This window comes from Notolabrus celidotus, chromosome 14, assembly GCF_009762535.1.
Source record: "Notolabrus celidotus isolate fNotCel1 chromosome 14, fNotCel1.pri, whole genome shotgun sequence".
In the NCBI taxonomy this organism is placed as follows: domain Eukaryota; kingdom Metazoa; phylum Chordata; class Actinopteri; order Labriformes; family Labridae; genus Notolabrus; species Notolabrus celidotus.
The window spans coordinates 11,005,774-11,017,810 of record NC_048285.1 but is presented as its reverse complement, the minus strand read 5'-3'; the positions used below and the strand labels follow the sequence as shown (position 1 = coordinate 11,017,810).

At 42.5% G+C, this 12,037-nt stretch overlaps 2 protein-coding genes across 2 annotated transcripts in view; both read left to right on the top strand.

Annotated features, from left to right (window-relative positions):
• The window catches only part of vps53 (VPS53 subunit of GARP complex), a 31,206-nt gene extending 24,230 nt beyond the window's left edge, over window positions 1–6,976 (top strand). The window contains exons 20-22 of the mRNA XM_034700596.1: window positions 65–202; window positions 4,534–4,638; window positions 5,747–6,976. Of these exons, the coding sequence (XP_034556487.1) occupies window positions 65–202; window positions 4,534–4,638; window positions 5,747–5,917 (414 nt within the window). The 3' untranslated portion in view covers window positions 5,918–6,976. The remainder of the gene's footprint in view (window positions 1–64; window positions 203–4,533; window positions 4,639–5,746) is intronic.
• A 206-nt stretch (window positions 6,977–7,182) lies between these two features.
• Window positions 7,183–10,157, top strand: rflnb (refilin B). The gene is made up of 4 exons (XM_034700602.1): window positions 7,183–7,473; window positions 7,584–7,783; window positions 8,206–8,300; window positions 8,760–10,157. The coding sequence occupies exons 2-4, from the start codon at window positions 7,586–7,588 to the stop codon at window positions 9,076–9,078; spliced, it is 612 nt and encodes a 203-aa protein (XP_034556493.1). The 5' UTR covers window positions 7,183–7,473; window positions 7,584–7,585; the 3' UTR covers window positions 9,079–10,157.
• The last annotated feature ends 1,880 nt before the right edge of the window (window positions 10,158–12,037 follow it).

Sequence of the window (12,037 nt, the reverse complement as noted above, 5' to 3'; positions counted from 1 at the left end):
ACATTACATAGGGAAGTGTATGCTGTCTCCCCTGAGTGTCTGTTCTCTGTGCTCTTCCCACCAGCTCCTCCTCGACACTCACTCCTTGAAAACAGTCTTGCTGGACCTGCCCTCCATAGGCTCCCAGGTGCTCCGCAAAGCCCCTGCCAGCTACACCAAGATCGTGGTGAAAGGCATGACGAGAGCAGAGATGATCCTTAAGGTGAGATCCACTCAGACAGCTCCCAGGTGTAAATATTTCCAGGTGTAAGCCCCTCTTTGGATCAGTGTCGAAAAACTACTTAACATTTCTCCTTCAGCAAGTAGAGATTCATTTAAACAGTTTACCTTTCATTTATAAACTCAGAATCTTTAACTGATGGATTATAACAGGAACCTGAGTCATTTAACTTAAACATCACCGTCTCTATCTTTATGGACACTTCAGATTTTATGAACTAAGGTGGGCAAATTCATGCCGGACGTTTTTACAGCCCAAGCTTCAGATTCTGACCTTTAAAGGCTCGGAAATTTACATTCTCTTCTAAGTAATTGGCGTCTGATTGAGTTTTCTTTATCTTTTGTTAGCATTGTGCAGATTCAGTGTTGAAACGCTGACATTTCCAGTTAAACATTAGCTTTGGTGTTGATGCTTAACCAAGAATAGTCTGGCAGGACCTTCAGCTGACTGCTTTTTCCACTGTTTGAGGCTCAGTCGTTAGAAGCAACAATGGAGTGAACAAACATTTATCCCTCGAGTGTTTGTGGTTTGAATGGCGAGCCAGTATTCAAATGTCTGCTTGAATCACTAAGGCAGACTATCTACTCTGAGTTATTTTGGGGCAGAATAACCCTTTAATTGTGTCTTTAACCCCACTAACAATAGCACTTTATGAGCATGTTTACCATAAAATAACCCACCTCACATGAGGATTGGAGGGCATGCACCGCTGGTTTAACGAGCGAGAGACGAGCCAACACAAGACACACACATAATGCATATTCTTCAACACGGTATGTGGTCGACCCTTGACTCAATGAAAAGGTGTGAGTGACTTAATAAATAAAAGCATGCAACTGTGCGTTTATCAGGAAAACACACGATCACACATGCTGCGTAACAGTTTGACTGCTATGCAGTGAGGAGGCAAATGCAGGATAGAGGCTGTTTGCCGTGCTTCAGTGTTACCTCATGTGACCCTCGAGGACTCCGGTATGCTGCTGCCATAGAATAACCCCACCCCAATTAACTGTCCCTGGAGTGTACAGAAATGTACACACACAAAAACACAGAGTGCCCGCCTGCCTCCCTGGTCCTTGATTTCCCTCAGACTCCCAGAAGGCTGTCTTTCCTTCCGGAAGTTATCATGGTAGGACTGTCTTCATGTTTACAGCCTCTACATTTGCTTTGTGTTCACTATTCCTCTCACCATTGCATATTTTATATCCTCGTCTTATTGTTCTCTACCAGGATGCACACTGCTCCATATGGTCTATTTGAAGCCTGTCTTCTTTTCCCCTGGAATAATGCCCTGAGTGTATACAAAATAATTTCCACCCATCTGCCACACATTAGAGGTCTTTCACATTATAGAAGTGTAGCATGCATTCACATCAAGCCCGTTGCTCTCTGTGTTTTCTGCATTCAGCTTGAAGCGGCTCCACGTCAGCTTGAATGTGATCTATAGGGCTCGTGAATACGTAGCTGCTGCAGCACTTCAAAGTGCTTCAGATGCATTGCTGTGACAGTAGAAGACAAAACATCAGTGAACGAAGCTTTAATCTGTTACCACAAGACATGAAAAAAGGGACACAACATGATGTAAATAAGACACAAATCTAGCATTTTCATGTTCCCCTTGGTACTAAGAAGGCCCTGGAATTTCAAAGAGCCATACAAAGATTCCCTCTGTGAGCGTTTTAAGAAGAAAGAGAAGCTTTTGTACCACCACCAGCCACCAGCTTTGTGCAGCACTAAGGTCCCTCACAGGTAATTGCTTCCACCTTTGGCTGAGACCGAAGTTTCTGAAAGACAAACCCATCAAAGAAGGTCAATAAAAGAATTCCTCTGTCTCGCCTCAACAATAGTTTTGAATTACACTCTGTGATATTGTGACTTGTAATGGAATCAGGCTCACTCTCCACCAAGTAAGAGCAATACATTGGGACCATTGATGGTTTTGTTTCCGGGTGTAATGATTCTCTCACTGATCAAAACTGTCCTTGTCATGTTTCAAAGTCACTATGACCAAAATACGTTTGTTTTTTCACCCTCTGGAGCTGCTTAACAAGCTGTGAACACAACACTGACATTATCACCTAATAAAGGTGTTCGCAAACAGTGGCTCATTTTCACATCTAGAACACATTAATAGCATGGGTTTGGGGTAGGTGGTTTTGAGCCTAGAGGGATATAATATGTCTCTTTGGGTGCCAAAGGCTTATCTTTACCGGCTTGTTGCTAACTGTTAAAATTCGGATTGTTTCACTGTTACCCTCGTTGCCATGTATAAAAGGCTCGTTGGGATGGGCAGCCTCCAAACTAGAAGCAGAGTTGAAATGATGTCTGTGCACTTGGGCTGGGCTGGTTAGGACAGCCTTGTTATTGTGTACCTTTTTTGTTCTTTAGTCAAACTTCAGTGGCTTCTAGGACTTCCGTTAAGTGTGTAAAATCAGACACTTGGATAGCAATATTTAGCCTTTGTCTGGTTCAGTGTAAAAAAACAACAACAAAACAAGCTAGCTTACTTGCGGTGCTTTCAAGCACCAATTTTGCAAAAAAAAAGGTGTTCCGTCTCTTTTTAATTGTGGCTTATTTGGAGCTCTTTTTTCTCTTACGTCACACCACACTGAAGGTATGCTGATACTGAACAAAAACCTTAATGTTCTGTGATATAATACCGAAACAACTGGCTGAAGGTTGCTAAAAGAGTCCATAAGATTGGACGTTGTTGTAAAGTTGCAAAAGACTTTTACAAATTGCTTAAGGTGATTATTTTCTTTAATTTACTCATGATAGGCCATTCCCTTTCTTGGCAAAAGAAGCACCATTTTACATATTTTTTCAATAGAATTAGTTTTGTTTTGAGTGTTTCATTTGTTGGTTTTATTAAATTTGGAGCAGAATTAAATCATGCTTCAATTCAGAATTTGTGTTTTTTTACCTTTTCCCCTTTAACATCTCAAGCCTTCTTTACATAGCTGTCAAAATATCTACTTGGCTGTAAAGATTAGGTATAGTTTATTTCTAGCGTTTTGTTTTGTGAACCAGTGTTCAGTTATGTTCATAGTGCATAAGATATCGTCCATCTGTCTGTCTGTCTGTCTGTCTGTCTGTCTGTCTGTCTGTCTGTCTGTCTGTCTGTCTGTCTGTCTGTCTGTCTGTCTGTCTGTCTGTCTGTCTGTCTGTCTGTCTGTCCGTCCGTCCGTCCGTCCGTCCGTCTGAGACAGCCTCTCCTGGCTGGTTAGATGCCTGTGAGACGTGGCTGTTTTCCATGCTCTTCCAGCACGGCCCACCACAGCTCCATCTCTCTCTCTCTCTCTCTCTCTCTCTCTCTCTCTCTCTCTCTCTCTCTCTCTCTCTCTCTCTCTCCCACCTCTGAAGTTATCTTCTATGGACTTTTAACACCCCCCCCCCTCTCTCTCTCTCTCTCTTTCTCTCTCTCTCTCTGTCTCTCTGTTCAATCCACCCTTGTTCAGCCTGAATGTTTTACCCCCCTCTTGACTCTGTTTCCCCCACTCTCCTGTTTTTTATGTCCCTTTTCATTCTTAAACTGCCTCTACCCCTTTTCTTTGCCTTTTTTTTTTTACTAGATCCCCACAGGCCTTCCCCTTGGCGTGGCTCCAGGACAGTTGCTAAGTAAATCACTTGGGCAAAAAAGAAAGCAAAGAATTCCACACAATCCTGAACCCTGCATGCATGTGCTCTTCTCTGTTTTCCCCCAGCTTCCACCTCACCTTCTCATATTTTTTAAGTAAAAGGAGAGATACGCTTAAAAGGCTATTTTGGGTTTTAGTTGGAGGGAAGGAAGGGATTAACATTTTGTGAGATGATTCCTGTGGGCATACATATGCATGAGAAGGGAGGTGGAGATCTGTCAGCCATGTGTTGGTCTGCCTGCTTTGTAGCGGCTGCAGGAAATGCTATCTTCTTCTTGTTTTCCAGTCAGCCTCTATCGTCAAAAACAACAAGAACGACTTGTTCCCCATTAAGCCTTTCTCTCTGACTGCTCTTAACTAATGCAGATTTTTTTCTAGGACTCATTATACCTCAAAATAATTACTGCTACCCCTTTCTTGACCACTGATGCATGGAGTAACTGGTGGGTAAAAAGAAGAAAAAAAGAGCACAGCTCCTAAATACAGAACAATCATCTCCACTCTGTGTGCAGCTCGATCTACATGGTTCTGTCAGTAGTAGCCCCCCTCTCCCTCATTTGGGCTAAAGCGGCCCCATGTGGGATCATTTAAAGATCTCCTGGGTCTTACTATGATGGTTCACAGAGAAGGAGGGAGGGCTGAAATCTACATTAAACTGTCCTGTTTTTTACACAGGTGGTGATGGCCCCACATGAACCACCGGTGGTGTTTGTTGATAACTACATCAAGCTCCTGGCTGACGGGAATCCTGAGACCTTCCAGAAGATTCTTGACATGAAGGTTAGTTGGTTTGACTGAAAGCGCCTGTGAGGACTTTTTAGCTGGATGTGAAACAGAGTGAACTCAATAGTGAGGCTTCTATATGACCTACAAAGGCAAACGAGACCATATGCAGGAGGAGTGAGAATTTCTATATTGTAAGTTTCAAATGGGTGTAAGGTGTAAGACAATACGATTTACAGCAAGGTGAAGGAAGACCCGATATTTTACTTTATCTTCAGCAGCTTGTTTTTTTCCAGAAAACAACTTACACTTACACAAGATCAGCAAAAATATAAGAGGTATCACTTTGTCCACAGGGGGTGCCAAACTCAACACAAAGTTCCTCACAGGAGCTTTAAAGGCAATGCAAAAACATTTGGGGAACTACGCTCATTTGTCTTTTAAAATATAAGATGGGTGGGGCGCTGGTGGCCTAGTGATCTAAGCGTCCCACGTACAGAAACTGTAGTCCTCATCACAGAGGTCGCTGGTTCGATTCCCGGCTGCAACCATTTGCTGCATTTCTTCCCCCGCTCTCTACTCCCCACATTTCCTGTCTCTCTTCAGCTGTTCCATCCATAAAGGCGAAAAAGCCCAAAAATATAACTTGGTTAACTTAATGTACCTTAGCCAAGCTTATTTTAGCTTTGCTTAGAGGATGGTTGTAGCCTTGCGCTGTTGCAAAGTAGCTAAATCTGTGTACAGATGCACTCCAACCACTTAAAAAAAGTGCATAAAATAGACAAGGTAAAACATGTTTAATGTGCATTGGAGGTGTGAGTGAGCAAGCCAGCCTTGCGATTTGTATTTTTCAAAACTTAATCAAAGCTTAACATGTTAGAAGCTAGTTTCGTCTTCATACAGAACAAAAAAATTGTTTCAAGAATGTTACTCATTTATTATTGTAGCAAGTTTTCAAATTTACATCCTAGTTCTTTTCTACTGTGACATTCCATTTTTTTTCATTGTGCCTTCGTTATTACTGTTGTTTTCCCCCGTTATTCTGCTCTGCATTTGTTTTGTAACTTGTTTTTGCATTTCCAATTTGTTTTGAATACCACAAGACTCTTTTTTTTTTTTTAATTCTTAATGATTTCCCCTCTGCCCTGTGTCCTCGTGTGCATAGGGTCTGAAGCGCAGTGAACAGAGCAGCATGCTCGAGCTCTTCAGACAGAGGCTACCCACACCACCCTCTGGCGCCGATGGAGGCCCCTCTCTGTCCTTCAGTGCCCCCACGCCCGAGCAGGAGTCCTCCCGCATCCGCAAACTGGAGAAACTCATCAAGAAGAGACTGTGAACACAAACACAACACTCAAGAACTGGAAAAAGCTGTAGGGAGTGAAGCACCTTCCTTGCAGTTATTCACCTCAGACAGATTAATACCCAATACGATTATTATTGGAGAGCACAGAAAGAGTGGACTAAAGTTGTTGACTGGCAGTCACATGATCACAGGCTGTAGCTGAATGATGAAGAAGCTGCTACATGCTGTTGCTGCATACATCATTTACATCTGTAATCTTTTTCTTTCTTTCCATGACACTAACGTCTGAGCTTTTTATCATTTGTACATTTTTGCACTGTGTAATAGCACTCTGAGGACCGAATGTGGGGCGGTTATGTCACCTTTGTGTGACATGTCTAATCTCGGAGGATTACAGGCAGCCCGATCTTAATTTAAACTGTGTTCAAGGTTCTCCTCTACTGTTCTGATTTTAATTACTGAGTCAAAGAGGACATGTGACATAGGTTAAGGATATGAAATCCACAAGTCTGGGTGAACGAAGATATTTCGATTCCCTGCATCTTCTTTAAGACGTCAAGTCTTTTATCTTGCATCATTGCCTAAGGAGGGGAACCTTTGTACGATCTATGCTGTATACGTGTGCAGTCCCTGATATTCTTTGATAATTTATTCCACTGCTTTCTTTGTTTGGACATAAAAATGTGTGTTAGCAACAGTATCGCCTCATTTTTTGTATACGTAGGGCAAATTGTTGACTCTTACTGCATAGTTTGGAAAATAATATCTTTAGTTCTGAGACTGCAAAAAAGTCTAAATGTTTAAAGTGATATCTAATGATCTGAAGCTGCTCTCCCGTGTATAAGAGCGATGTCAAATACAGCACACAGACTGTTGATAAATAAGAATCCTTATCTGAAGTCGGTGCACTGGGTTTGGATACTGATGTGAGTGCCTCTAAGTTAAACAAGCTCTTGTAGATCAAATGCTTCTGAATCAGTGTACACATTCCTGCCTTCAGGCATAAAAATGTTTCTTGTTTTTATTGTCTGAACTGTGCGCCACACATGCAGTTGGCAGTTGTTGAACACTATTAAAACATTGCCACCATTGTCCCCTTGTGCTTCATCAGATGGGTGTAGCTGCATACATTCGCACAGTGTTTACAATACCAGGAAAAAATATCAACCTGTTTATTAAACCACCTTTTGAATGAGGGGCTGGAAAAGTTCCCATGACCAGCCTCGTGTCAGATTGCCACTTATCACTCATCCAATCAGGAGCCAGTAAATTCCTAAAAGGGCGTATCTTCTCCCATGTTTGTAGATGTTCAGGCCTCTTTCAGGGGGGAGGAAGTTTGAAGGCGACCCGCGGGCAACAGGAGACCCTCACATCTCTACCCAGCTCGGCTCAGAAGCCACTAAGTTCCCCAACTCGTTCTGCGTGTATGAGTTTAGCTGTGCTTTGGTATTTTCCGCTCAAATTGAAGGATTAACTTTTCTTATTGTGGACTTAAAGCTTGGTTGAATCAACCGAGTTACCGCTCGGCTGATTACATTTCCAGCGGGCAGCCGTGCATCCTTTCCGGGAAGAGTCTCGCAGTGAACACGGTGGGACTTCGCAACAAAAGAGAGGGTTAAGAAACTGGAACCTGGTTCTTTCGCAACCTGCGTGTCACTCAGGGGAGTTTTGCAACGTTTCTTCTTTTTTTTTCAACTAGAAATGGTTGGCAGGTTAAACTTGCCAAATGTATGTGAAGGAGATCCACTGGATATGAGCTGCAGGAGTGACAGAGGACTCGACAGCCCGGACTCGGGGTTACCTCCGAGTCCGAGCCCCAGCGGCTGGCTGCTGCCTGTGTGTGCGGAGAAAGCCGGGGCCGTCAGCCCGGTGTCTGAGGACGAGGAACGGGGCTCCCTGGTAGGTGAAAAAGTTTATTCCAATCCCTCTGAAAGTAAACCAGATGAAGAAAGCTTGCAGCCAAAAGTGTTTTTATAAATGGATTTACATATTCATTCAATAACTTGCACAAATTGAAACAATCGAGAGTAGATTGGTTCCACAAGTGCTTTATGCATTTGTTTTGAGGGTGTTGCACAAAATCCAGGTTGGCTTGTGTTATAAAATATGTTCACACATGCCCCATTTCTTTCCTCTCTGACTCTCTATGAGCCATTTTAATGTCATAATTGAAATGTCTGTAAAACCTCTTGACATCCCTGCAGGAACCTGCTGCATGTTCTGTCCGGCTGACAAAAGTGGGTCACTGGAGCACTGAGCTCGGCCAATTACATTACTGGCTCCTTGTGTGTTGTTGACTGGGGCTCTTTCTCTCTTTGCAGGTTCAAGTTCTACCCACCGGACCTTTCCAGCAGCTTCAGCCTTTGTCCTTTGGGGAAGGCATATCGCTTGATCCACTACCAGCCAAGGAGATAAGGTGGGTTGGCTTTGATTTGTTCTGTTTTATTTAGCCTCCAACCTGCTGCAGGAGTGAAGATATGCAGACCAGGTTTACATGTTTTTGACTTTAAGACTCCTGCAACTGCAGAGTGTGCTCTTGATCTAACAGGAGACCATTGACAGAGTGCACATGTAACTCAGTTTCTGTCTACCTTCCTTTCTGCATGTTTTACACAACACTGGTTTACAACATGTCAGTCCTTTATCAGAAATAAGTCCCTAAGCATTTTTTGCACCACTAATTTTGGCACCAATTAATTTAAGACTAGCTCACTGCATCGATTAACTGCATGTCTACATTTTGTTTCTTAATAATTGTAATAAATTCTGACTTGTGATGTGTTTATTATGAATACAGTAAACAATATGTTGAAATATGGATTGCAATATTGATCTCAAAATATAACTAACACGCTCTGACCTTGCCTCTCCACAGATACACTTCATCCGTGCACTACGACTCCGACCGCCACTTCATCCAGAATGTGGACCTGCAGCCGATCGGTCAGGGTCTTGAGCACTGCAGGCAGACCATCATGGCCATGCCAAACAGTACCTGGCGCCACTACAAGACACAGCTGGACTTCCAGCCTCGCCATCGGCTGCAGCACTTCAAGAGCACCACCATCATCTACCCCAAGAAAACCAGCGCTGTTTACACAACAGAGCTGAGCTATGACTGCCACCGGATATTGAGACGGTTCCTCTCCAGTGTGGAACTGGAGGCTGCTGGACGGAGAGAGATACCGCAGTGAGGGAGAATGGGAGCAGGTGCCTGAGGTTATTCCCATGACTTTTATACTGTAGCTCCCCCAGGGCTGGCTTCCATTGACCTGCTGTGTTGTCTTTTTACAGTTCTAGCCTGCACAGGATGCACGTGTGCTGTTATATGCATATCAGACATGAGAAGACATGGACAAAGTTGGTGAAATATGTAGTCAGTCATTTTCTTAGTGTGTTCACATCTGCAAAAGGATGGATACTTCATGAAATGCTTCATTTTGCAGCATGCTCACATTTGATTTGTTTGTATTGACTGTAGAGTTGACTCATTGGGACAGAGATAAGAAGAATATTTATTGCCCACAGCAAAGTCACTCTTCTGGTGTCATATGAAGTTTGAAGAGTGGCTGGCTTTACATTTTCACAATAAGACCTTCTTTGCTTCAGAGAACACGTTGTAATCAAACAAAATGAGTGCTTTCAAATCTGCTAACTTATAATATGGTTCACTGCAACTAGTATGTACGAGAGGAAAAGTAATGAAATGTGGTGCTGCAGTTTGGATGCATGCTTACCTCTCGACATTTTACACAGAATGTGGTGAAATATTTCCTCACGTTTTGTTTCTTCACAGGGTATTGTGTATTTCAGCAACATTAGCACACGCTGAGCTTTCTCAGAGACTTCTCTCTGGTCATTTACAAGGCTGGGAATCATAATGTCATGTTAGGAGGTTGGTAAATTAAGGAATTTATCATTTCTGTGTGATGCAAAGAGTAAACTGATAAAGTAGGTAGTATAGATTGCATAGTCTAGTGTGGTGTTCATTGAAAAGTGGATAGGCCTTTTTTTAACAGTCACTGGCTTACTAGTGAAAATCCCAAGCTGCCTTCACTTTCCTTCGCTGACTTGGATTGAAATTGTATTTATTGTGTTGAACTTTTAAGTTCTAAATTTTATCAGCTGATAAACGGGTCTCTCCACAGCCATGGCAAGGGATTGTTTTAGATGCTCTTCATGCCTTTTGATGTATCTGTTGTTGCCTCTTTTTTTATATATATATAAGACACTTATTGGGTGCCAGTTTGAAATAAAGTGTTCATGAGTCTAACATCTGTGTTTTTAATAAGGAGTTTGTCCTTGGTCACTTTTCAAAAGAAAAAGTATGAATAAACTTCCTTTTATAAATGAAGAACTTGTTTATTATTAGCCAGCTATGTTTAAATACTTGATCCTGATTGGCTAACATTCCATAGCACCGTTATTAATTATCAAGACCAAAAGCGAAGTCTGATCACAAATATCATATTAAATCAACAAGCAGAAAAAAAGTCTGACACATTTGCCTTCTACCTGTTGACACTGTGGCAAAAACATTGGTTTCAGGCTCATCTTGACAGTTACCAAACACACAGGATGACCCTTGAAGACCTCGACTCAAAGCCGGGGGTTCTTGCTCACCCTGTCAGGAATATAATTTTTAGAACCACTTGCTCATTATACATTATCCCTTTCATATCTATATATCTATATTTATCAGTGAAGCCAGAAGAAACCAATCAGTTATCTAAAGAAGCTTGTCTAAAAGACAAAAAGACCTGGATGACCAGAAATTTCTTACTGCCCAACTCAGAAAAAAATGAAATGATTGTTATTGGCTCAAAACACCTCAGAGAGACTTTTTCTAATAATATAAGTACCTTAGACGGCATTAGTCTAGCATCCAGCACCTCTGCTCGGAATCTAGGAGTCCTATTTGATCAAGATTTATCCTTCAACTCTCAAATTCAACAAATCTCAAGGTCAGCCTATTTTCACTTGCGCAATATTTCTAAAATTAGACACTTCCTATCTCAGAGCGACGCAGAAAACCAGTCCATGCATTTGTTACCTCCTGGTTAGATAACTGTAACTCCCTCTTATCAGGCTGCCCCAATAAGTCCCTAAAGACTCTTCAGCTAGTTCAAAACGCAGCAGCTCGAGTATTGACTAGAACTAGGAAGAGAGAGCACATCTCTCCAGTGTTAGCTTCTCTTCACTGGCTCCCAATAAAATGTAGAATAGAATTTAAAATCCTTCTTTTAACCCACAAAGCCCTTAAAAATCAGGCACCCTTGTATCTTAAAGAGCTCATAGTGCCCTATTACCCCTCTAGAACACTATGCTCCCAACATGCAGGCTTGCTAGTTACACCTAAAATCTCTAAAAGTAGTATGGGAGGTAGAACCTTCAGTTATCAGGCCCCTCTCCTTTGGAATCATCTACCAGTCAAGGTCCGGGAGGCAGACACCCTCTCCACTTTTAAGAGTAGGCTTAAAACTTTCCTTTTTGATAAAGCTTATAATTAAAGCTGGCTCAGGCTTGGACCAGCTTTTGTTATGCTGCTATAGGCCTAGACGACCGGGGGAACTGGCGCACTAACACACTAGGATCCTAGCTCACCCCCTTCCCCCCAACCCCTTCATCACTTACTGTAACTCTGCCTGTCCTATTAAAATTACTAACCATAGACCTTTCTGGAGTCCCTGAGCTCCATTGTCTCGTAGATTCCTCTGAGCTGCCATAGACGTCCTCCTGCTGCGAACGTTCTGGACTCCAGCTGATACGGACGTGCTTGACTCCAGCGGCAACAGCTTCTACTACTCGTCTCATCACTATCACCTCTCTCTCTTACTCCCCTCTATCTGTCTTTCCAGAACCAGCTCAGTCGAGGCATGATGTCTGTCTAACATGAGTCTGGTTCTGCCTGAGGTTTCTGCCTGTTAAAAGGAAGTTTTTCCTTACCACTGTAACTAGCTAAATACTGCGATGTGCAATGCTCATGGTGGATTAAGGTGGGGTCAGACTGAGCCTTTCCCTGTCTTGAAGTTGGGTCTCTGTTCATAATTTGACATAGAGTGGTCTAGACCTCCTGTGTTTGTAAAAGCGTCCTGAGATAACGTTTGTTGTGATTTGGCGCTATACAAATAAAGATTGATTGATTGATTGATT

Coding starts and splice junctions, on each gene's coding strand:
- rflnb (XM_034700602.1), top strand. CDS start 7,586: ATGGTTGGCAGGTTAAACTTGCCAAATGTATGTGAAGGAGATCCACTG. Junction 7,784..8,205: donor ACGAGGAACGGGGCTCCCTG/GTAGGTGAAAAA, acceptor CTCTCTTTGCAG/GTTCAAGTTCTACCCACCGG. Junction 8,301..8,759: donor CTACCAGCCAAGGAGATAAG/GTGGGTTGGCTT, acceptor GCCTCTCCACAG/ATACACTTCATCCGTGCACT.